The sequence below is a fragment of the Saccopteryx leptura genome, chromosome 2, assembly GCF_036850995.1.
Source record: "Saccopteryx leptura isolate mSacLep1 chromosome 2, mSacLep1_pri_phased_curated, whole genome shotgun sequence".
NCBI classification, from domain to species: Eukaryota; Metazoa; Chordata; class Mammalia; order Chiroptera; family Emballonuridae; genus Saccopteryx; species Saccopteryx leptura.
Genome location: NC_089504.1, coordinates 150,436,623 through 150,462,782, shown reverse-complemented (window position 1 = coordinate 150,462,782; position 26,160 = coordinate 150,436,623). Strand labels below are relative to the sequence as shown.

General features: G+C 39.8%; 1 protein-coding gene across 11 annotated transcripts in view; it reads left to right on the top strand.

Annotated features, from left to right (window-relative positions):
- Positions 1-26,160, top strand: part of GRIP1 (glutamate receptor interacting protein 1) — a 718,500-nt gene that overhangs the window by 536,701 nt on the left and 155,639 nt on the right. For all 11 annotated transcript variants that reach the window (XM_066369047.1, XM_066369049.1, XM_066369051.1 and 8 more), the window contains 2 exons: positions 17,597-17,732; positions 19,803-19,948. In XM_066369047.1, the coding sequence (XP_066225144.1) occupies positions 17,597-17,732; positions 19,803-19,948 (282 nt within the window). The remainder of the gene's footprint in view (positions 1-17,596; positions 17,733-19,802; positions 19,949-26,160) is intronic.

Genomic DNA, 26,160 nt, shown 5'->3' with positions numbered 1-26,160 from the left:
ACAATTTATAAATTTGAAATTGGGCGCCATTCTGAGCAGTGGGATGCAATCTCACAATGTCTGGCTCAGTCCTCCCAGGACAGGAATCATCCATTTGCCCAGTGGATCCTCGCTGTATACACTACCCTCCCATTAGTCACTTAGTAATCGTGTCAGTTATCAAACCAATTGTCATGGTGTCACAGTGCTGTGTTCAAGTAACCCTTATTTTACATATCAAGGACCCCAAAGTGCAAGAATAGAGATGCTGGCAATTTGGATATGCTAAAGAGAAGTTGTAAGTTGCTTCTTTTAAGTGAAAAAATGAGTACAGTACAGTGAGATATTTTGAAATATATATAGAGAGAGAAAGAGAGAGAGAGACAAAGAGGGAGACAGAACATCACATTTCACATAACTTTTATTGCAGTATATTGTCATAATTGTTATGACAATTACTGTGCCTAAAGTATAAATTAAACTTTATCATACATATGAATGTATAGGAAAACACATTATCTATAGGGTTTGGTACTACCCAAGGTTTCAGACATTCACTGGAAGGATCTTGGAAATTACATGCATGGGTAAGGATGGACCACGCTATATTCATTATCTATTGGTGTGTAACAACATCACCAAATTTAGCAGTTTAAAAGCAACTACATTTATGATTGCACCATTTCAGTGGGTCAGTAATCCAGGCATGATTGTCTGGTGCTTTCTTTAGGGTCTCACAGAACTGCAGTCAAGGTGTCAGCTGTAGCTGCAGTCTCATCCAATACTTGCCGGAGGAAGGAGGGCTTCCCTGCTCACTCAGGGTGTTGGCAAAATTCAGTTCAGGGCTTCAGTTTATTGCTAGCTGTCAACCAGAGGTGACCCTCAGCCCCAACGAGACGGCCTGCTTCCTCAAAGCCCACAAAGACAGCAAAGTCTCCAGCGAGACAGGCACTGGAGTCTTACGTGCATGATCACACACAACAATCACACAGAGCCCGGCATCTTTGTCATATTCTGCTGATTAGATCAAAGTTACAGGTCACATCCATACTCAAGACGAGAGGACACACAAGGAGTTAAGAAGAATGATGAGCTAGATCTGTCTGGCACAGGACTCTAGCACATATAAAGTGCTTAATAAACATAGCTATTATTCCTGGAAGCTGTCTGAAGAAGATATAGGTGGCTTTCTGAGAGGATTAGGTCCTCACACTGTGTGTATTCAGACAGGTACTGAATGAAGATTGCAGGATCCTAATGAAAACTAAGTGGAGGGAGATCTTGAACCAGATCACTTCTCTGGTCATCTGTGATTAAATTCAGTCACCAGGTGAACGAGCTGCCTTTCTCCTCCACGTCCCTTTCAGCATCTCTCTGGGTTCACAGAGGCTTTTCTTCTTTTTCATGTTTACCCAACTCCACCTGTGTGAAAATGGGCACTAGTCTATCCTACTTGATTTTCTGTGAGAATTCTAGGAGTGACTTAGGTCTCTCTTACAACAACCAAGCTTTGGGAGTGGGGTGGGAGGAAGAAAAGAAATACATTTAATTTTACTAAGATTTACAGGAGCCCTGGCCTTGTCTTCAGCTCCTGTGTCTCTCAAACTCCTAATCAGGTTTATCTATGTTGTAGTAATATAATGTTACAGTAATTAAATATATAGAAATATAGAGAAATATGGAAGATATATAAAAATAATTAAGATATAATATTAAAAGCAATTAAGGAAAGTAAGTAAGTTTATGCCGTCTGGATAGGAATTAATCTAGTGTGTATAGATATGATAGGCAGAATCTGCCTTTAGCGCAGGGCTCAGTGTGTGTGTGAAGTTATACATAGATAAGAAGTGGCTTGATATCATAACTCTGTAGGTTAACACAAACATGAAGCTTCCCTAGGAACACCTTAAAAGTGGCTTGATGTGACGTTTCAGTAGATTAACATAAAAAGGGCTCCCTGTAAGGAACTCCCAAAAAAGGTGGTATGAGGTGATAATCCTATAGATTGACACCTGTTAATATCCTGTAGATTGACACCTGTTAGAAGGCGTTGGCCAGAAAAGGTACTAAAGCAAAGGGGCCCCCCTGCTGCAGAAGTCGCCCAGACTCCAACATTGAAGTGGACTGTCTCCACCCCGCTCTGACCAAAGACAGCCAAGAGGAGCACACGGACGGGGCCCCCTTAAGCTGTACCTAGCTATGCCATAGGATTTGTGAGTAATAAATCACACTGGAATGTGTGATTCTTGCAACTAACTTGTGTGTTGGTCATGTCTTTCCTCCAGTGGCAATTGGTCTGGGTACCAATAAGTAGAATCCTCATAGCCACCTCAAGAGTAGTCTCAAAGAGGCTGCCAGCCCTGCTGTTAAGCGGGAGTGTTCCACTGCACGGGGAAGTCAAATCGGGGACACCTGATGGACGTAGATCTCGGGCTCCACTGGGACAGTCTACCTAGATTGCACTCAGTAACGGCTGTATATAACATGCTGGGTGTCTCCCAGAAAAGGGAAAGATGATGTCTTGGACTTCTAGAGAGATCTTGATCTTGTTGCTGACAAACAGGGGTTTTTACCTATCTGTATCACTGCCCAGTTCATTCATGCCTCCACAGTTTGGACAGAAGGTTTGGTAAATGTCAACTTTCTGTTTAGTAACCCAGCCTTAAAAGAGGACAGATGAGGCAGTTTCACTGTGGTTGCACAGAATCCAGAAGTGGGCTCTTAATACCTGAGAAGTTATTGTTATAAGACATATGGAGCCAGACATGTTGATTTCACTAGTGTATGTACCAGCTCTATTTGTGCCTTCAGCCTCTGAAAAATGTGAGCAGAGAACTGTATTGCCACACACGCCAGGACCCAAATACACCCAGAATCATGCCGGCTAGCTCCTGGCCTGCTGCACTGGGGAGGGTGGATGAGAATGACTGAGACACTCTACAGCCATACAAATAACTAAATATTAGAAATACAATAACCACGAAGCATCCCTGTTATTTCTTTAATTGAAGCAATTTCCCACTAGAGTGCTGAGGTGCTAATTGACTCGGCACTTCTTTAGTTGACAGATATGTCCTTTTTTCACCTGGGTAAGAGCAATTATGGTAATGCTCTCATGGGCTCCGTGAGATATTCTTTAATGGATTTTAAAGGCATTGTGCTTTTTTAAAAGAACTTGTCCTCTGTTCTGTTCTTGCTTGATACTAAGGGTGGATATTGTATTCAGACCACACGAGGAATCTGTTAGAGGGAAATATGCAGTGGAAAGAAAAGACAGAAGTAATATTTTTTCAGGAAATATATATCCAGATTCCAGATATGACAAAAATATGTTCCTGTGTGTGCATATATCACTGGGTTAAACAGAGATTAAGTGAAAAGAAGAGTAAACCTTTCCTTTAGGCATTCCGTCAGGCATATTTCTCACGAATTCCAATGCAAAGTTGTATTTTCTAGAACTGGTGTGGCCTTCCACATGAGGGTTTGGCATGTCAATAACTCAGTACAAACCAATAAATACTCTTTTCCCCATTGTATGAAAGTGGCTTTCACAATTTTTTTTAATGTTTTATACTTGAATTCAAAAAGTCAAAAAAAAAAAAGATCAGCATTAGAACTTTTTATTAGAATTTGGGGAAAAAATTTTGGATGAGTCACTTTAGCAATTTCTCAAAACAAGACATGTTAACTGATGTAATAGTAGAAAAAGGACTGAATTTAGAGTAAGAGAACCTGATTAAGCCCTACCAAGATAATTTGCCTGCTCTGGTGTCCTTAAGCAAGTCATCTCACCTTAAAAAGCTTCAGTTATTTCATGTTTGAGATCCTGGATTCATGTGGGAGTCAAATGAAAAAATGTTATGGGACTCTACCAAGGAACTCATTAAGTGCTACACAGATGGGAAATGACATTATCAAAAGAACATCTAGGTTTTGTGGTACCTGAAGCTTATATAATTTGAGTGGAGGCAACTCTTTAGGAGCACAAAAATATATTTTTAAAATTTTAAAAACCATGTGGCCATGTGAACACATTGCTAGGACCCCTCCCAAGGCTGTGGAAGAAGCCTGTAGCAGTGAAATTCCTGGAAATTTCAGAGTCACAAGCTTCTCCTGTTCCTGATTATTACAAACTTAACAAATGCCAGGGCTGGGCATGCCTGAGCCTGCCATCTGATGGGCTTCTCACTTGTTTTTGTCACAGTAAAAGCTTTTTCTCATCAAAAACCTCTTTGCAAAAAAAAAACAAAACAAAAAACCTTTCATAGAAAAACAAAAACAGAGAACAGACAAAAACAGGTGAAGGTGGGACAAGGGACTTAGGGCTATGCCTGCTTGGCCTCCCCCTTCCTTGGCTACCTTAAGAACCTCAGTTGAAAGTGGAGTTTGGAAAAACATACTGTACTTCATTTATTTGAGGACCCACTTTCCCCCACACAGTTTAACAATTGCGAAACCAGGATTCATCTTAAGGCAGCTCTTGAACCTGCCAGGGCTGTGATGTCATCATTACTGCCTGTGCCTGCCCTTATGTGGTTGTAATTCCTGGTGATATGGTTGGATAAATGAAACCCTTTGAAGTTTCAGACAGTAAATCATTCAAGGACCGTTTGAGGAAGTAGCATGCATTATTGTCTAAAATGTTCTGTTTACATTTTCACATAAGATCAAGGAGGCACAAGCATCAGAACTTGCCAAACACGTCTTAGCAGCTTGGAAGAAAGTCTGAGACAATAATAGCAGAGCATTCTCTAAGAAATGTGTGTCACCTCTGTTCTTGATGTCCAGAGCGCAGTATCATGTGGAAACTACAGACATCAGTAACACTGGTTCAGAGAGTCCGTGTGAAGATATGGGGCTACCTTAACCCACTTATTTAACTTACATTTTCCTTTTCATGTATGCATTTTGAGTGGTTTTATCTAAAAAAAAAAAAAAACAGTGATAAGAAAGCATATGTTGTCACTTAAATTAGCAGCATTTCTTAATGGTAATTAAAATAGCAGTGTTCCTTTACAGGTGATGACATCTTGAAGTCAATTGAAATATGGTACTTTTAACACCATTTAGTTCAATTCTGTTATTTTGCAGTTCAAAGATTAATGTCCTGAGAGGGTTTAGTGACTTGCACAAGCAATATGGCTGGTGTTTCCAGGGCAGAATGAAGCAATTGCAAGTATTTTTCAAGCAGTTTTTCCTTAGTTTGTTAGCCCCAGACTAGATTCCTTACCCTTTGTTTTGGTAATCATTACTAACCATATTTACTATGATTTTTAAATGCTTAAAATTTGTTTTTCTTACTAGAATACTAATTACTTGAGGGCAGGAACTGATTCTGTTTTATTGCTAAATATCAGAGTACTTGACATTTAGAAAATAATCAATAGATGTTCAATGGAAGGAAGGAAGGATGGATCGATGGATTGATGGATGGAAAGGGCTGACACATTTTATCCTCCGAATGAGTCTACAAGATAATTGGGTAAAGGCGATGTTGTATATGGTGACTGAGATACTAATACAAAAGACTGAGTGGGGAGGAAATAGTGGTGAGTAGTTTGTCTGTGAGTTCCCTCACTGTGCACCGTAATGGGGAGCCTTTCCCTAGGGACAACGACATGCTGTTTCTCATGTGGAGCAGAAGAAAAGAGCTGGACCAGGAGAGGGGCCAGAAGAGAAGCCTACCCCTTTGTCAGGGTGGAGGAGGCTGAGAGCAGGATGTGGGAGCTGTCCTTGACATTAGGCAGCACAGCCTCGTCCGGTTCTGAATTCCCGCAGGGGTTTGATAAGCTTCTCATAAAACTGAAACTCTCTGTGGCAGGCTGCCTGGCTCCTCCAGCGAGAGTCCACGGGCTCCCCTGGCGCCTTGCCTCCGGGTTATCTGCAGTGACTGCACTATTAGTTTTCCATCTGCTCCTTTATTTGAAATATATCAAGTCTCATAAAGTAAGAGAAAGTCAAATAAGTGCTCCTGACATCTGTAACAAAATGAGAAGGACAGATTTACTGATTTACTGTGCAGGGGCCCCCAAACTTTTTACACAGGGAGCCAGTTCACTGTCCCTCATCAGACCATTTATCCGGGGGGCCATTTATCCGGCCCCCACCGCGGCACTTCCGGAAGGGGCACCTCTTTCATTGGTGGTCAGTGAGAGGAACACTGTATGTGGCGGCCCTTTCCATGGTGGGCAGAGTGGAGCAACCAAACAGTGCCACAATTGGTCCACCATGAAAGCTGGAACTCCCACTAGTGGGCGGGAGGGACCAGGTTGACCAGCACTGCAAAAGTGGGCGGTTTTTATAAAAAGGTTCGCCATCACAGCCCTAAGTGATGCTTAGCTCCCCTCACTTGGGCACCAGCTAAACCACCTAACTCTCAACTCTTACAGCTGCGAGAGCAGTGACACCTCATATCTGTTTGTCTTGGGGTCTTCCTTCACTCCTGGAGTGTTTTTCTTCTCTCTCACGAGCTGGACAAGACATCTCTCTCTCTCACTCCTAGTTCAGCTGGACGCCTGGACCATACCATCTGATCATTCTAGTCCTAGCACAGAAGCTCTGGTTTCCATGTTTAAATAGTCTTTCAACATGAGATACTTTTGAAAAGGATATCAAAAAAGCCATCCCCCCCCAAAAAAAAAACCCACCAGAAAAAACCAAACCCTCAACAATATCATGTTAATTTGCTCAGCAATTTGCTATAGCACAAAGCCTATAGATGCTCAAAAATATTTTTGGACCATAAGGGTCCACAAATAGCTATAAGAATGCAGTTACCTTTTCTAGGAGAACATTGAAAATCAGAGTAATTTCAAAGTTAGCTGTGCCAATTGCTTACATTTAACTTGAAGAATCCAGTTTTCAATCATGTCAACAACTTTGAAAATGTGATTACAACCACCTACAAGTAAAATATCACAGATGGAGAGCTTGCCCACAGGAAAGTCGCCTTGGGCTCTGGAAGCAAATGCAATCCCTGGCTCTCCTGCCCAGGGCCTCTGGCTGATCCTTATGGAGTCTTAGGTACAAATGCCCACACTCAGGCCACCCTGCTCAGGGGGATGTTTCATTGAGGTGAGTCCCTTCCTGTTTCTGATACCTTGACTATGATTTCATTTCGATTATTAGATAACTATGTAGGACCATATGACTGAGAGGTGTGGGCATTGTTTGCTATTTCATGATCCCTACCTGACATATGCACATATCATAAGATGTCAGCCCAGCAGAAGATGTTATTTGATCTTCACATTGCTCAAAGCTGATCTGACAAGTTTCCCTGAAATTATATGCCAAATTTTGCTGGGGAGAGGACCCATGAGCTCATTAGATTCTCAAAGGAGTCTATGATTTAAAAAATAAAAAATACCACTGCTAATTGTTTTGTTTTCTATTCATATCAAAATACAAAAAAATATTGGCAATCTGAATATAGTACCTGGAATTTGCGAACATCCAAATAATAATCATAATAATACCGTGGCTAATATATAACATTGAACATCCACTATGTGGCTAGTACTATATTAAGTTCTCTATAAGAATTTTATCACTCAAGCTTTACAATACTCTAGGGGCAGATACTGTTATTATGCCTATTTTATTTATTTTTCAAGTTTTTTTACATTGATTTTAGAGAGAGAGGAAGGGAGAAAGGAAGTGTTGTTTCACTTATTTATGCATTCATTGGTTGATCCTTGTATGCGCCCTGACTGAACCTGCAACCTTGGCCTATTGGGACAACGTTCTTACCAACTGAGCTACCCAGCCAGGGCTATTATGCCTATTTTAGAGATAGGCAATTAAGACCCAGAAAAAAATTAAATAATTTGTTAATAAGTTGTGACACTGGGAAGCTTAATAGCCCATTTTGACAATTAAACCACTGTTTTTTTTAAGAAGTGGAAAACTGAAAGGATTCTAAGTATTACCATATTTTGAAAGCAGTGATTTTTTTTCCCTTGATGCTCTGTAAGACATATGATATCTGAATCAGTTATACCAAGAGTCCATATCTCTGTTCTAGTTTTTTAAAACCCTGATCTATATATCACATACTGTCAGGGATCTTAGATTTTTATATTTGGTACTGTGTATTTGAATAGCCTCTTTCTTTTCAGGTGCTTTAAGAAACGTCCAGTCTTTCCCGTTACTGTGTGAGATGAATACCGATCATAATTTTCTCTCACATGACTATTTCTGCTAGGTAATATTTATGTGTTATACATCCCTGTCACTAATATAACTTATGTTCGGATTCCCAGGGGATGAGAGAAATTCTGGTTGAATCATTATGTCCCTACGTAAAGGTGAGGAGTGCCAGACCTTTCTCTGCTGGTGTGGGCAACAAGGATGAGGACTGCAAGTGCAGCCGTCCATCACAGAAACCCGGCTTTGATCCCTGCAGCTTTGCTGAACCAGGGGTTGTTCGAAGGAACTTGAAATGAATATTGGAAACAGCATCTGTTTATTTCCTGAGGGGGATAAACTTCCTAGTGGCATCACTAAAAGCAATATACAGATAAAATTGTAGAGTGAGCAATAATATTCTCTCCAAAAGTAATATCCAGACAGAGCTGAGTATTCTGGTATAAGCCTTGATCTCCCTGACTAAGTCAATGGTGAAAAATAATCATTCAAGTCAGCTTAGGAAAGTATGTCTGTTCCTGTTCAAATTCTGCTCTTTATCATTTTGCTTCTGCACCATTCACTGACAGTTCTGTTTGCCATGACAGTTCTGTTTGCCACAAGCCAGTGCCCACCAGACGGTCATAATTCCCTGGATTGGGACTGATGCATTCATTTCTCAGCAGTTACCAGGAAGCGTCTACGAATGTGCCAGGCACCTTTCAGGCACTGAAGACACTGAAGGGAACAAAGCACCGTCTCTGTCACTGCATTTGAAAATTTGTGACTTACTGTGTAGAGTTTTTATCAGTAGTATTTCTATTTCACTAAATATTTCACTAATATTTTTCACTAAATATTTCTATTTCACTTAATATTTTCACTAAAAATATTTATGATATTTTTAAAATAGTCTATGTTGTTAATAGAACTTAAGGAAGTAAAGAGCTTCCCCAATGTGTATTTTGCTGAATGTGCCCATGATGGTTGCTTTCAAAATGCATTTTCTCTTTCTTTGTTACAGCTATAGGGTGAGGGTCTTACAGTTCACTCACTTTGTTTAGGGTATGACAAAAAATATCTACATTTTTTATAATTAAGTGAGAGCAAGGGAGGCAGAGAGACAAACTCCTGCATGTGTCCCCACCTGGGATCCCACCCCCACCCAGGCAAGCCCCCTATTGGGTGATGCTCTGCCCATCTGGGGAATTGCTCTATGGCTCAGCAACTGAGCTATTTTTAGCACCTGAGGTGGAGGCCCCAGAGCTATCCTCAGTGACTGGGACCAACTCATTTGAATCAATCCAGCCATGGCTACTAGAGGGGGAAGAAGAGAGAGAGAGAAAAAGAGAGAAGGGGAGGGGGAGAGGTAGAGAAACTGATGGTCACTTCTTTTGTATGCCCTGACCAGGAATTGAACCCGGGACTTCCACACACTGGCCAACACTCTACCACTGAGCCAACCAGCCAGGGCTCAAAACTATCTTAAGACTAGGTTTTTCCCTGGTACTTCAGTCTCATTTAGTTTATTTCTGTATGATATCATATCATGTAACTAACCCGCTCCCATCAGTCACAACAATACAAACTTTCAGATCCTCTTTCTTAGTGACAGATGTCAATATTCCCCAAACAAATAAATCAGAAAACTTTAGGCCCTCTTGTCTCTCACAGTTTGTTACTTCCCACACACTAATTAGTCTCTGACTCAAGGCAGTTCTTCCCCAATACATCTGCAGTTTATGACATCTACATAGTGACTGGTGGATTTTAGTCTCTCATGAGTTATCTACCTGCCCCCAAAGTTCCATCCTATCCTATTTCCTTGGCATCATCTACAGTCCAATTCTTAGCCTCCTTGCAGTTAGGTGTGGACAGGAACAAGTTCTTGCCTTTGGAATGTGAGCAGAAGGAGGCCAGTGGTGGCATTCAAACAGATCTCTTTCTCCTTTCCTCTGGTAAACGCAGACAGAATCACCAAACTTACTCAGTCCACAGAGCCCTTAGTGTGACAGCAGCCTTCCCACAGTACCTCCAGGTCAAATGAAATATCAACAGTTCTATTCATTAAGTAGTTAGGTCCAAACAGCATAGCACATAGTTATATCCTAATCACTTAGTAACCATTTGAAAATATATATATAAATTAAAACAATCACAAGTATTTAGTAATAGCATGTGTGTGCTTGTTGGGCATTGTACAACTTCTTAAACCTTCAAATCAAATTAAATGTTGCAAGCTTATTTCCTCTTTCACATTGATTTTGACAGATTTATTTTTTTATTTTTTATTTTTTGTCATAGCAACCAAAAACCAAGCTTCAGAAAGATGGGGTTGAAAAAAACATCTACAGCTACAGTCAGTGGCATTTTGTTCAACCAAGATACCAAGTAGAGCTGTACTTCCCTGAGAAATTTAAAATTATCCATAGGTCCTATGAGTTCACTATGGAAACTTGAGGCAACTTGGGGCACAGTTTGGGAACTAGAACCCTAGGAGACAACAGAGTTACACAATGGAAGAACGTAAATCCCTGAGTCTCTGTGTGGAGGTGAGCTGCCCGCTGATCAGGAACACCCACGTTAGACTTGTATGTGAACAGAATAAACTTCTGTTGTGGTTGAGCCAGTATTCATTTTTGGAATTGTTGACAAGGCCTAGCCTAACTTAATACACTACATTGCTGTAGTGGCCTTTAAATGGTTCTCCTTGACCCTAATATAATGCCTTTCTCCCCAGCAGTTCATGTTATCATTACCAAATCCAAGGCTCTACGCTAATAACTGGCTAAACTTTTCTAAAACTCAAATCTGAACACTTCCTTGTTTGCTTCCCAGTCTCTTTTCCACTCATCTTTCCTTATGCACCAAACCCTACATTAGTGTCTTTCTATCTTACATGTTAGGGTTACAGGGGGCAGTTTAAAATCATACCAATGCCCCGTTCCTTACCTGTAAGGATTTTCATCTAATTGAAATGGACCAATTCCTTGATGAGTATGAACTACCACAACTTACCCAACATGAAATAAATATTAAATAGCCCTTAGACTATTAAGGAAAATTTTAATTATAAAATTAAAAAAGAAGAAGAAATGTCCAAACCCAGATAGATGGCTTCATTGAAAAATTACCCCAAATGTTAAAAAGAATAAACAGCAATTCTAGAAAATTAGAGAGGAAGAAATGTGTTCTCCAATTCATTTTATGAACCTAGTATTATTAGCCTAATACCAAAACCAAAGGTAGAACAAAAAGAAAACTACAGATTATGTTTCTTATGAACATAGATGCAAAAAACCATTAACAAAATATCAGCAAATAGAATATGACAAGATGTACAAAGAATTACATACCACAAGCAAGTGAAGATTATTTTAGAAATGCAAGATTGGTTTAATATTAGAAAACTATAGTAATTGACCTTGGCTGGTTGACTCAGAGATAGAGCAATGGCCTGGCATGTTGAAGTCCCAGGTTTGATTCCTGGTCAGGGCACACAGAAAAAGCAACCATGTGCTTCTACACCCCTCCCCCCTCTTCTCATTTCTCCTCCAGCAGCCATGACTTGATTTGAGCAAGTTGAACTGAGGATGGCTTCATGAGCTCGCCTCAGGTGCTAAAATAGCTCGGTTGCTGAGCAACAGAGCAGTGGCCCCAAATGAGCAGAGCATCACCCCATAAGGAGCTTGCCAGGTAGATCCCAGTCGGGGTACATGTGGGAGTCTGTCTCTCTGCCTCCTACCTCTAAGTAAAAGAAGGAAGAAAAAAAAGAAAACTAACCAGTGTAATCTACATTATCAAGCTAAAGAAAAAAATTACATGATCATATCAATCAATGAAAGAAAAAATAACAAAATTCAAACTCATTCACGATTTAAAAAAAAAACTTCCAGAAAATAGGAGTAATGAGGAACTTCCTCAGCTAGGTAAAGAGTATCTACTAATTCCCATCCACTAACATATTTAATGATGAAACACTAAATGCTTTTCCCTTAATATCAGAGATGGGCTTGCATTGGGCGGAACCCATGAAATCAATCACCTATATTGTTCCTCTGCCCGTAATAATACCTCCCCTTCCTCCATTTGCTGAGCTGAGGGGTTCTTCAAGGCTTAGCTCATGGGTAATTCCTCCAAGCAACAGTCCAGAGCACTACTTGTTGCGTCTGTTTAGGGATCCTCCCAGGTTGGAACATGATAGCCCTTTCTTTATTGACTCTTGTTACACAGCCTTATCATTCTTTGTTGTAATCATCACTTTCTGTCTCCTCACTTTCAGCAACTGTTTTTACAATTGTTCACTTTGTAATTCCTTGTTCATTTAGCCCCTGAATTTTAGGGAATTTCTAAAGTTAGAGATAACTTCCTTTTTTCTGGTCTACACCTAATTATACTTTTTAAATAAGCAATGAGGTAAGAATTTCCAGACGCTGAGAGTTTCATGGGTTCTGAACACACTATGCCGACAATACTTCTCTGCTTTCTTTTCTTATTTATTTATTTATTTATGTACGTATGTATGTCCAAACAGTTCCAGACTCTGACCAATGATTGGGGGCAGATACAGAGGTTTTGCAGCCTCCGCACTCCAGGCCCTTACTTCTGGGATGTCTGGTTCTTTTTATCATCTCTCTTGAGGGAGATAACAATCAATAATTCAGACATAACTTGATTACCTCATTCAGGTAAGCTCCATGGGTGGGCTGTCTCTTTTCTTTCATAACAACATTAAACAGCAAGATACCATACTCTGGGAACACTGTTCTTCACAGAATTTTTGCAAGAATGCATGTTCCATTTTTGTACTGATGTAAATTATATCTTGTGCCCCTCAAAAAAATCATATTAGCCTTTCTATTAATATTGTGAACTTTATGGATTAACTTGGGGTGAATCGGCCTATTGTTGGTGTTGGGTTATGCTATCCAGTGGAATAGTAGTTTTAGATGGGAGGGCTTTCTCTGTTTTGTACAATGCAGTCTCCAAAGCCTGGAATAAATAGCACCTGGCACATAACAAGGGCTTAGTTTTTATTGAATGAAGAAATGGCTGCTTTTCCATTTGTTCTGATCTTATATCCCTTAGAAGTGGTTTAAAGTTTTTTTCATATACATCTTACACTTTTTTCGTTAATTTTTTTTTTTTTTTTTTAGATATTTAACTTTTTGGCTATTGAGAATGGTTGTTTTCTTCTATGATAACTTCTAACTGGCTGTTGTTTCTTTATACAAAGGCCATGGTTTTTGCATGCAAATTTGGAACCATCTATATTATTAAACTTTCTTATTTGTTTGCAAGGTTTCTTTTTTCAGAATTCTCTTGCTTTCATCAGGCATTATTTTATTTTTCTTATAACTTTCTGGAATTTAGTAATTAAAAGTATTGAATTACACACCCAAAGAAAAACAGCAAACAACTACATTTATTGAGTCAGTGAGATTCTTGCTGGTTATATTGAGTGAGTACCTATACAGATGTAAGCCTGCAATGTTTTTCTAAGATAACTGAATATGGTGATTAAAGAAAACTCCAGAACCATCTTATTCCTTGCCAGTTGGGCATCACCTGTTTCCTGTGCTGCTTCCCAATTTGGAGAAAGTACAGTGTTTGCTACCTGATTCTCTTGATTTGAGAACAATATTTGTAACTTAAATCACAAAGAAAGAAATGGTCTATCTGCACTGACTTTGCCAAGTTCCACTGTTTCACTGCAGGGCTTGGTTTAGTGAGCCTTGATATGTAAGTAAATTCCTGCAAATGAATGCATCTGTCTTCATTTCTCTTTGCCATTAGATCATTACGCAAACATTAAACACCAGAAGAGACATGAAATGATTAATTAATCTAGTGGAGCGTGTAGGTTAGCACAAAGCAAACTCCAGAAACATGCTCCTTTCTGCCCAGATTGCTTCTTTTCTCCCACCCCCTTTCAGAAACACCCATAAAAGATTTAGTCAATCCCTTACGGACTAGATACATAGTGGCACTTAACATTCTGGTGATTCAGCGCATTTTCTTGCAACAATATTTTATCTTTACTCCTGAGTTTTGCCTAATTTAGATTCCCACTTTGGTCTGTTCTGCTTAGCTAATCCTGATCGATAATACAGACAGATTAGACAGAAGAGAAAATTGTGATGTAAGTTTTTCATTTTGGAACAGCAAGCCTTCAGTTTACACTGTTGTCAGAACTGTCCCCTCTGCGACCCCTTCTCCACATCCCACACTGTGACATGGCGGCTTCTGAATCACTGGCTGCTGTGACTAGGCTGTAGCATCTCAGACTTTTTCCATCTTCAGGTGTCAGTGTCTGGCCCACAGTAGGCACAACAAGTGCTTGAATCAGTAAATGCACACATTACTCAATTAACTGGTGCATGAATATTTTCTGTCCTCTGTGTTATGAAAACTAGCTCTTGGGGAAGATTGAAAATATTTTTAAACAAGATGAGGTAGTTGACTATTACCAGTTTAAGAAGTAGCCCAGATGGATTTACATTTTTAACAGAGACCCAATTAAAGAAATGGAGTTTTTCTAGATTTTCAGGGTTTAGCCAGAAGCCTGGGAAGGCCTGGGTTCCTTCTGAAGAAAACTGTGCTGTCCACACCCCCTAAGCCTGCATCTCTGTACTGGAATCTCATTTCAAACAGGAAGCGTGTTCTTGAAAACCTGAATAGAAATGAAGATCTTATGAATCAAAACCTACTTCTCCCTTGCCTGGTATTATTATTTCATAGTTGCTTTTCTTGTGAGTTTCTGGCAGACCTTTAAGATGGGCCCTTAAAAAACTATGCTTCTGGGGAGGGAGTTAGGGGGAGGGGGACCATGGGCGTGTAATGGGGGACACAGGGGTCGGGGGTGAGGGTATATATTGAGTGGGACACTTGAATTCATGTTAATACAATAAATTAAATTAAATAAAAATTAAAAGAAAAAACTATGCTTCCAACTCTTCAGTTAAGATCTATAATCAAATGTTGAAGTATACAGGATTGTTCTACATTTTTTTTTAACAGAGACAGAGAGATAGTCAGAGAGAGGGATAAATAGGGACAGACAGGAATGGAGAGAGATGAGAAGCATCAATCATTAGTTTTTCGTTGCGACACCTTAGTTGTTCATTGATTGCTTTTTCATATGTGCCTTGACCGCGGACCTTCAGCAGACCGAGTAACCCCTTGCTCAAGCCAGAGACCTTGGGTCCAAGCTGGTGAGCTTTTGCACAAACCAGATGAGCCCGTGCTCAAGCTGGTGCCCTCAGGGTTCGAACCTGGGTCCTCTACATCCCAATCCTATGCTCTATGCACTGCACCACCACCTGGTCAGGCTGTTCTACATATTTAAAGGAAACGCAAAGAATTCTTTTGATGAGCACAGTTGTTGAACATATTACGTCTCTGTAATCATCATCTGCTTTGTAATTTTAATTACTTTAATTATTAACTTTATTTTTTGAAGTAGTTTGTACCTAGTCTTCTGCCAAGAGGGATGTATGAAAGGAGTTCTTTGTTAAGTTGATCTCTGCAAATATTAGTTGGGCCTATGTATGATTTTATGGGATGACTAGCGGGGTTTCTGTGTGTGTGTTTTAAAGGGCACAGGTGAAATGTACACTGTGATGAACTTTTGTTACAAATGCTTCGGGTAAATGATATCAAAAGCTCTGTGCCGTGGTATACTTGACAAGAGTTTTGATTCTTGAATTTCAGTCATTATTGGTCTCACACAAAAGGCAGTAAATGAAGCTGACATCATTCACATTCATAATAAACTCTTCTACTTAAAAGGGCAAAACCAACTCACATATGCGGTGTCATGAAACTACCATGAAGAAGATATGTGCGAGGGTGCTGAGGCCGCAGGACCAGGCAGTCCAGAAAGCCCTGCCGAATGACATTGTGCATGTCCCTGAGGAACCAGTGACCTGTCCCTGCCCCTACTTGCCTCCTTTCCCGTACTCTGTTTTTCTTACTTGATCAGATGAAAGATTCTTTCCCCAACATGATTTGATTTTTTTCATTGGCAGTTGGTATAGTATACCAGTAACAACAATTTTAAAGCCCTTTATAGTAAGCATTTATATATATTTTTAAATAATTAACTGTTATATGTAATTAAGGAAGGGGCAGAGATGTGCAAATAATTTTTTTGGTATTTTGAATTTGAAAAAAAAGGTCTGTTCTTGCATTTTAAATAGTGTCTTTGTTGTCCTAGAAGTTCATAACCCCTGAAATTCATAAATTGATTCAGAAGAAGTTGGGAAATGCCCATTTTCCCATCCCTTCCCAGAAAGTATGTATGCAGAGGGAGAACAACCTCACAAAGAATTTGAAAGCTGTGTTTATCATAATTGGTCGCTGGACTCATGAATGTTGACTATTCATTTTTATTTCTGAAAGGAAGGATATTGAAGTTGTCTTACCTACCATTGTGCCTAAAATCAAAACATTTGGGTTCTCTCTTAGTGTGTAGACATTGTCCCCACAAGAGCTGTAAGATTTTAAATTTCCATGTGTAGAGAATGAGGAATTTACAGCAACTCCCCAGGTTTCTGAGGACCCAAACAGCTATACCATATTGTGACATATTCTGTAAGTAGTGATGTGAGTTGTTACATGAAGCCGTTGTACTTTGTTTTCTGAAAGACAGAAAAGGAAAATAGTCAATAATATTTTTCTCAACCCTGTAGAAAGCTCTTTTCTTGTGTGAGTCGTCTCCAACAGCTGATATGCAACATGAACTTAGACTCTGCTGCTGTACTATATGCACTTGTATTATTAATTTTCTTTCTTTCTTTTATTTTTTTAAGTAAGAGTAGGGAAGATACAGAGAAGACTCCCGCATGCTCACTCGCCAGGATCCACCTGGCCACCCCCCCCCCCCCCCGTGTGAGGCTGATAATCTGCCCATCTGGGGTCACTTGCAACTGAGCTATTTTTGTCACCTGGGGCCAGTGGAGGGGAATAATGGGAGAGAGAGAAGGAAGAGTGGTGTAGAAGCAGATGGTCATCTCTCCTGTGTGCCCTGACTGGGAATTGAACTCGGGACTTCCACGTACCGGGTCTACGCTCTACCGCTAAGCCAACCAGCCAAGGCCATATTATTATTTTTCAATGTTCTAGCCCCTTCTTTTACTGCTCTCAGCCGTTCCCTTTGGAGTTACAAGGAAGGAAACCAGTGACAGTCACTTGAGAATGGCAGAGTACAAAGAGCGAATATTATCATTTGTACTTAAACCACGTTGGACTATTTATTTGGAACGTAGAGTGACTGTCCCACTGGCACCCATTTAATAACCTATAATGGAATATCTGCATGCAATCTTTATGAGATATTCTGCGGATTGCAATGAAAAGAGGCCACAGATCTTTTCTCATAAAAGAAGTAGAAGGAATTCATGGGGAGGCAGCGGTTCCACGCACAAAACAACCAACATCTTGTGCTTCTGATCTCATTTATAAGGCAAATGCTTTGCTTTTTACACAGAGGAATTCAAGGGCTCCACCATCGTTGAGCTGATGAAGAAGGAAGGCACCACCCTCGGACTGACTGTATCGGGCGGAGTCGATAAAGATGGCAAGCCGAGAGTATCCAATCTGCGGCAAGGAGGCATTGCTGCTAGGTAACCACATCTAGGGGGAAATGTGGAAAAGGGAACACATGGTGGAACTGACTCAAAATTTAAAGCTCCATCAGAAAAGGTAGCTGATAAATAGTTGATAGCTGCCCTCTGCTGGGGAGAGCACAGAGGGGCAGTTTGAGAAGTGTGGATTTTCTAGCCTGTGCCAGGGTCCCTGGGGAATCAGCTCACGAGCAGCCAGACCCTCATAAGGTTTTAATTATAAAACGTTTGTATGGATCCAGTCCCCAAATGTGCCACTGAATGCAGATGGGCTGTGATGAGAATGAGACACTTTGATCATACATATGGAACAGGTGACCCATGTAAGGTATGGGGTGGGGGGCACTGCCATCAAGGGTGTGGCTGCCCCCAACTTCAAGCTTCTAAGTAAGTTTTGCTTGTCTGGCATCTTCTCTACTGTTCTACTTGTGAGAGTTTCCTTTGCATCAGACGAAGAGGTGACTTTCAAGAGGACAAAAGGTTTAGATGAGGAGGTCTTGTTCTGTGCTTGTCCTGATGAGCGGCACATTGAGTGAATTAGTACCAATGGCAGCGTGTCCTGGGCACAGGGCAGGGCTGGGCTTGCTCTGTAGACAGATTCAAAATTTACCTCAGAAAGAGGGGATGGAACAGTCAGGTTTTATTAAAAGTGGGGTTAATGGACCTTAAAATCCTGGACACCAATGCTTTCGTCCACATAATCCCAAATTAAGGTTTACAGGTTCTTGCCTTATAAAGTGTCAATTTAAATAGTGATTACTCCCAATGGTGAACCTGTTTGTACAATTAAGTTATAAGCTTACTCCAGTTGATTGCTTTGTGATTTGAGGTATTGTTTGTGAAACAGGCTGATGTCAACACAAGCCTTCTTCATTTCCTTTCTTCGGGTTTTCAGGAGACATCTTTCTACACCCACAACCCCTTCATTTTTTAACAGTCATGGCTATTCCATGGCGCTCAGGCGACACATGTCTCCAGAACTTCCTCATAAGAAGCAAGTGTGAAGTGGGGCAGGGGATCCCGTTTGCAGCAGTATTGGTGCTGTAATTAAAAGTAGTGCTGTTCCTCTCATATTGAGTATTATTCACTGTTTAAGGAGCTGACATTTTATAGGTAGCCAATCAAAATAATTACAGAAACAATCTCTGCCCTAAGGGGGCTTTATAATCTATTAAAGGAGGCATGGAATAAAACAACATGAAACGTTTGAGAACAATAATAGCATTGCATATTGGTAAAAAGCGACACAGACAAGTTGTCACAGAGCAGGAGGCAATTACACTGTCCAGGGAGTGCAGTAACCCTGAGGTACTGGGGCCAGCAGGTGCTGCAGCTGCGGAGGGTTAGGAAGGCTCGCTGAGAAAGGAGTGATCAGAGGTGGACTCATGGAAAATCAATGAAATGGGTATTTCTATTTGGGGAGAAAACTCTGTTGGAGGTGCTTATCAGTGACACAAATTTAAGTCCTGTCATTTGTCTCACGTGTGCCCTTGGCTTAGAAATAGAAGTGGTGAAGAGAGACAATAATGTTACCAGACCCAGTATTCTTGTTATAATTTCTTCTTCACCAATACTGTTCTTTACCACCCTTATTGTAGGCAATAAAGAGCAAACTAAGCTGATGGTTTTCTTAGCAATGTTCCAGTGAAGATGCTGAAAGCTGTGAAATGTGCAAAGACAGGTGGCAAAAATGAGAGAATGAGAAGAAAAAGTCCTGATGTGCCCAGGATCTGAATAATCTACCCCCACTCCCCCAGAGAACCAACCCTTTATGGGCAGAGAAACTAAAAAAAAAACCCTCTTAATTTTGTTTTATGGTGCTCTTCAAAAATAGAAGAGGTAAAAGGTTAGGGAAAATATCAGAGACAGTGCAGCGTGAGTAAAGGATCCGTTGACTGTCTCATCCACCGAAACTGTCTTCCAGCTCTCAGGAGCCGACCAGCACCCAGGAGGCAGGTACTTCAGCCACGTGGGCCTTGCCTGCATAATCACGAAGGGAAAGTGGAAAATACAGTCAGACAGGTCTGTGGAGAGGATGGGTCCGCTGAAGAGACATTCTCTATTTTGCAGAAGTGATCAGCTGGATGTGGGTGACTACATCAAAGCAGTGAATGGGATCAACCTGGCCAAATTCCGCCATGACGAGATCATCAGCTTGCTGAAGAATGTTGGAGAAAGAGTGGTTCTCGAAGTCGAGTACGAGCTGCCACCGGTCTGTAAGTAGTCACCACCCACAGCAGAACAGCCGCACCACATATTGGCATGAAATAATTGTTTCTCACTTTTCCCCCTTGTACCATCACTGTCTCATGACAGGAATGGCAGAGCATAGTTTCTTGATATTTAAAAATTATTTGAATTGATCAACTTACAACCTGTTCAGGAAGAACTAAAAAGAGTAGATAACAATGAAATTATAAAGGACGCATGTTCCATTGAGATGATCTATGAATATTGTATTTGCCAGTTAAGCCATTTTAATAAACAGTAAACATCTTTGTAAGTTCTGTGCATATAAGTTTCATCCAGGCTTTGTACTTAGTGACTAGTTTTAGGAAAAGCATGCTTAATGTGTTTTATATTGAATCTTTATAGTTATGTTAATTTCTGAAGCATGAAAATAGATTCAGAACACATTGTCAAGTAATAATAAGAATAATGTAACAATAGCAGCCAACCCATTTTGAGACCTTACTAAATGCCTGACCTTATGCCTGACTTGCACTGAATATGCTTATTTCTAACCATAGAAGAGTTAGCATAGTAGAGCTGAACTTTGGTGTCAATAGAAACATTCAAATCCCAGCTACACCTATTACTAACTATATACCTTTGAGAGAGTTACTTAAGCTTTCTGCATCCCAGATTCCACATCTGGAAAATGAGCATAATATTAGTTCCTAACCACAGATCTGTTGTGGAGATTAAGTGAGTTAGTATTTTTAAAGCACTTAGAACAATGCTTGACACTATAAATACTTCTGATAAATAATAAATAGATACAAAAATCTACTAACACTCAAGACAGGCATTGTTATCATTATTCTCATTCTACAGAAGCTTAAGTGAAGTATCTTTCCCAGATTAGTAAATAGCAAAGTCAGCATCTGAACTCAGGCTCCCTGACTGCAAAGTTCCTATGTTTCTTTATGGTAAGGAATACCTAATGCTATATATTACTGCCATCCTGCATTTAAACTATGCTATTCTAGACCCACCTCTCTTATTATTAAACTATTAACATGAATGCTGTCCTGAGAAAGTGCTTTGCTTTTAATGTTTCATTTGTACAGCAATGATTAGTTGCGCATTTACTACATTCTAGTCACCACTATGTACCTCAGTGGGGTTTACCTTCTAACAGGGGAAGATAAATAGCAAAATTAAGCTACAATAAATAAGTAAATTATACAGCAGAAATGTCATGGGAAAAAGAAAGAGCAGGGGGATTGGGTTTGTTAGCATGGGATTGCAATTTTAAATAGAGTGGTTAGGAACAGCTTCACTGGGAAAGTGGCATTAGTCAGTAACTTGAAGGCGGTGAGAGAGTTGACTGTATGGATTTCAGGGGGAAGAGAACTGCAGGAAAATGGAACAGCCAATGCTAAGATCGAAAGGCGGGGATTCCTCTGAAGTTGTTGTAGAAACGTTACAAAGGGCATAGTGGCTAGAGTAGAGCAGCATGAAGGGAAATAGGAGAGGAGGTCAGAAATGTAAAGGATGAGGTACTTTTGTAGACCATTGCAAGGACCTCAAATTTTGCTTTGAATCGTACAGGGGCAGAGGAAGAACAGGACCTCTTTTATATTTTCAAAGGCTCCCTCTGGCTGCTGTGTTAGAATAGACTGCTGTGGCGAGGGTAAAGGCTGAAGACCAGCTAGGGTGCTACTGCAGTGATCCAGGTGAGAGGTGGTGGTGGAACCAGTGCAAAAGCATTGCATTCTTGATCTGTTTTGAGGCAGAATGAACAGGATCTTTTGTCAGATTTGAGGTGGATTATGCAGAAAGAGAGGAGCCAAGGACCACCCCCGGCATTGAGCCTGAGCAACCGGAAGAATGGAGTTGCTATGGATTGGGTGGTTGATACTGTGGGCAGAGCTGATTTGTGAGGGGAGGATCAGAAGTTCATTGTGCTACAGGTGAGGTGCCTATTTGACATGCAAAGAAATGTCAAGAGCTGGGGATCTGGCTTGGAGTTTGGGAGAAAGATCTGAACTGGAAATATATATAAATTACAGAGTAAAGAGAATACAAATGGTGGTTGAAGCTTTGGGACCTGATGACAGCGCTCAGGGAGCGAATATACCTAACCAATCATGAATTCTAATCGTTAATATAAAATCTAATACCAAAAATCTAATGGCAATTTTATAACAAAATCAATTGAAGTCTGTGTTCAAAAACCTAGCAACAACATTTTTAATTTTCAGTAAGTGTAGGCAGTAAAATCCATTGTTGAGAGCTTGGACTGTCACTAGTTAAGTGTCAGTTTTGCCCCTTTCTAACTTTGTGACCTTGGGCATGTTATTTAAATTCTTTGAGCCTTGGACTTCTCATCTATAAAATAACTATAATAGATGTAGAATTTTTTAAAGAATTCAAGGCTATAATTATATATTTAGATCATTATCATGTACTTGGTAAGCCATAGTATGTTAGTCATTATTACCACTTCTATTATTATTACACTGAAAGTACTATGTTTTCTTGAATTTTAAAAAGTTTGTTTGCAGACTGGCCTGATATAACTAAGCTGGTTAGAGCATTGTTCCAATACACCAAGGTTGCCAGTTTGATCCCCAGTCAGAGCACATACAAAACTCAGTCAGTGAATGCATAAATAAGTGGAACAACAAATCAATTTCTCTCTCTCTCTCTCTCTCTCAAATCAATAAAAAAAACCCTAAGTGTCTGTTTGCTTTGAAATCACTACTGCAAACCATTGCCAAGCAGTTAAGAAAAGGCAGATATCTAGAGTTAATGCTCTTTGATTGAACACTTTTATTCCCTTGGGGATATGAATATCAATCAAACACAATCTCTTCCTAAAAGGAGCTTGGGATAGCTTTCTGGGGTCAGGACAATAGAGGAGATTTGCCAAGTTATGGGTGATCCAGAGCTGGGGGATTCTGGGAAGACTGAAGGAGTGTATGCAGATCTGGTGGGAAGAGGAACTTTCCAGGCAGAGCACACAGCAAGGAGGTAAGAAGAGCCCAGTGCACAGATTGAACTGCAGACAGATTGGATTTGCTGGAGCCCATAGGGGAATAAAGAGAGGCCTGGAGACGGATGAGGCCAGCAACATAAACAGAGACAAAATAATGGGGGGCCTGGAACACCATATTGATAAAGCTTGGATGATGTTAAGTGAGCCAAAAGGAGCCTTTAAAGACTTTTAAAGCCAAATAACAGCATCACCAAATCTGAGTTTTTAAACTTAGATTTTAAAAAACTAAACAGAGAATAGATCAGAAGCTATAAGCTGAAGGCTTTTTATAATTTTCCAAAAAAGAGGTGATGTCCTGAATAAATATAGCATTAGTAGGGTTAAAGGGGAGAGGGTGGATATTAGATAGATTCAGGGATTAAAACCTATCATGACTTGGTGATTATGCCAGCTCTTCCTCCTTCATGCAATAAATCTGGTGGGAAAAGGGAAGAAATATTTTTAAACACAAAAGTGTGAATTTTATAGTAGAAAGTAGATAGAAGAGATCTATTCTCCAAGGATTATCCTGTCATTTTCTATTAGGTTTGGGTAAGTTAATAAGATTTTTGTGCTCAGGGAGGTTGAAGGGATTAATCAGCCTCCCCTTCGCTGAGCTCAGGCTGCCAGTGCAGTAGGAGCCCCCTGCAGCGAGACCGGCAGGGTAGTGACTGCTCAGGACAGGTGGCCGAGGCCACGGCTGGCAGCTCTCTCAGGAATCACAATTCCAGACTCAACCAACCCCAGAGTCTAGAAAAAGTGAAGGAAGAGTGTGTGTGTGTGTGTGTGTGTATAGTATTACAGATGGAAAATGGAACTTTGATCTTGGCAAACCACTTTCCTTTTCTAAGATTCAGTTTCTATTTTTCTTTTTTTTTTCTTTCTTTTTTTTTTTTGTATTTTTTCAAAGTGAGAAGCAGGGAGGTAGAGATAGACTCCCACATGGGCTCGAGATCCACCTGGCATGCTGTGGGAGGGGAAGAGAGAGACAGAGAGAAAGGAGAGGGGGAGGGGGTAGAGAAGCAGATGGGCACCTCTCCTGTGTGCCCTGGCTGGGAATCGAACTAGGGACTTCCAAACACCGGGCCGATGCTCTTCCACTGAGCCAACCAGCCAGGGCCAATTCAGTTTCTTTATGAAAATGAAATGGTTGATCTGTGTAAGCTCTAAGGTTCTTTTTAACTTTAAAATTATGTGATATTTTGAGATTGTAGTTAGAAAGAATATTAATGAACAGTACGAGGTATTTGTGTATTAAGGGCTAGATCAGTGCCTTCAAATTTTTTGGTCACATAACCACTAAAGAATTTTAAGATATAATGTAACCCTCATCCATTTTTTTGTTAACACCTAAAATTCTTTATCCATAAACTTAAATACATAATTGGAAAAGATGTAATGTCTGACATGATGTTCGCTTTATATGTCTTTCAATACTGTTTTTATTCAAACCTTGGAGCTACATATTTTATGGGATATGTTTTATTTAATGAAAAATGACACAAGATTGGCAAAGGCAGTACTCATTGTTAAACGATCAGCTAAATCAGACTAGCTTTTATCAGGAGTTTTTCTTTAATTCAAATAAACATGTAAAAGCATGTCCCTGCAACAGCCTTTGCACTTCCCAGTTCTAATTCTATGAGAGATAGACAGATGATAATGATGATGGTGATGATGGTGATGATGGTGATGATGGTGATGATGGAAGAGGGCAGGACCAGTCTCAGATCTCTTCCACCTGGCCCATTCGGGTTTCAGTCTGAAGGAGCAGCAGGCAGCTACCTAGAGAAAGCTCTTCCTGTGGCAAAGACAGAAGGAAAACACTTCCAATCACTACTTACACCTCTAACATCCCATTGGCCAAAGCATGTCACAGCGGCAAGCCCAGCATAATGAGGTAAGAAAGAGCACAACTCCAGTTTGCCTAAAGAGGCAGGAGTTCAGGAGGCAGGGAAGTAGTGTATAATTTAGAAAAATCTAATAATCTACCTTAGTAAAATAATATGAATATGCATATATAGTACATATAGAAACAAAGGATAACAGTACAACTAAAATACCAAGTAATAGTGAAATTGTTTTCTACCCAGCTCTTCTGCATACCAGATTTGAGTCTTTGGGAAAACCCTTTAATTGGATCTTCATATCCACATACACATATGCAAAGTAATGAGTAAAGTTCACGTGGCAATATAGAATATCTTGTTCTGAATATAAAAACTTAGTCACCGCAAGCCAGTCATGCAAACAAAAATTATAAAGATCAAATCTATTTCATTAAGTATATTAAAATGTAGTCACCATACACATTTATCTTTGTAAATAATGAACATCATTAGTCTGGATAATCTAAGGCTGTAGATAATCCTAACTTTATATTGACTTTAGATTTGATTGTAAGATCTGGTGGTCAGCGAGATTTAGCTCAAGCAGAATTAAAATTATAGGGCTTTGCATTTCCAGAATAGACAGCGAGCCAACAAGGACAGGTGGCACAGAATTAGATTTCGTTGTATATAATTGAAAGTTGATTTAATGATTAACTAGAATAATATTTGTAGACTACTTTGCAGAGTTCCTGGCGCAGAGTAGATAGATGCTCATTAATTATTTCTCCTTGTATCTTTTCCCTTCCTTTATTACCAATACAAAAAGATCATGTTCTTAACCAATTTCTTCAAGTGGCTTGTCGGGTCAAGAAAATATTTGGTTTGAACTCAATTTTTTAATTTCATTAAAACTGTATCTCAACAGTGTCAACTAGTTGTATATACTATTCCTATCTGATTAGAATAAACTGTAAGTCTCCTGATAGCAAGAATATGACATTTAATTAAAACAGTAGTGTAAGTGTACCAAAACATTTGGTCAGCTGTAAGTTTATGCTGTTTTTCAGCAGATCCAAGTTCTTATTGTACTTCAGGTCCCGGCTGGATGTGTGCAGTTTTGTGAAATTAGCTGTGTACTTTTCATAATCATGTCTGTTCCTTTGAGGATTCAGAATGTCTAAAAAAATAATGGTAATTAATGCTTAATTTAAATGACCTTCTATTTCTGTAATTGACAAAAAATGTTCTTTTTAAAAATGCCTTAGATCATGTCTATATATTTTTTGTTTATAGTTTTATATAATATAGATGTCCAGATCTAGTAGCAATGTAAAAAAAATGTGTCATTGATAATGAAAACAGCATTAGATAATTAGATATCATTCTACAA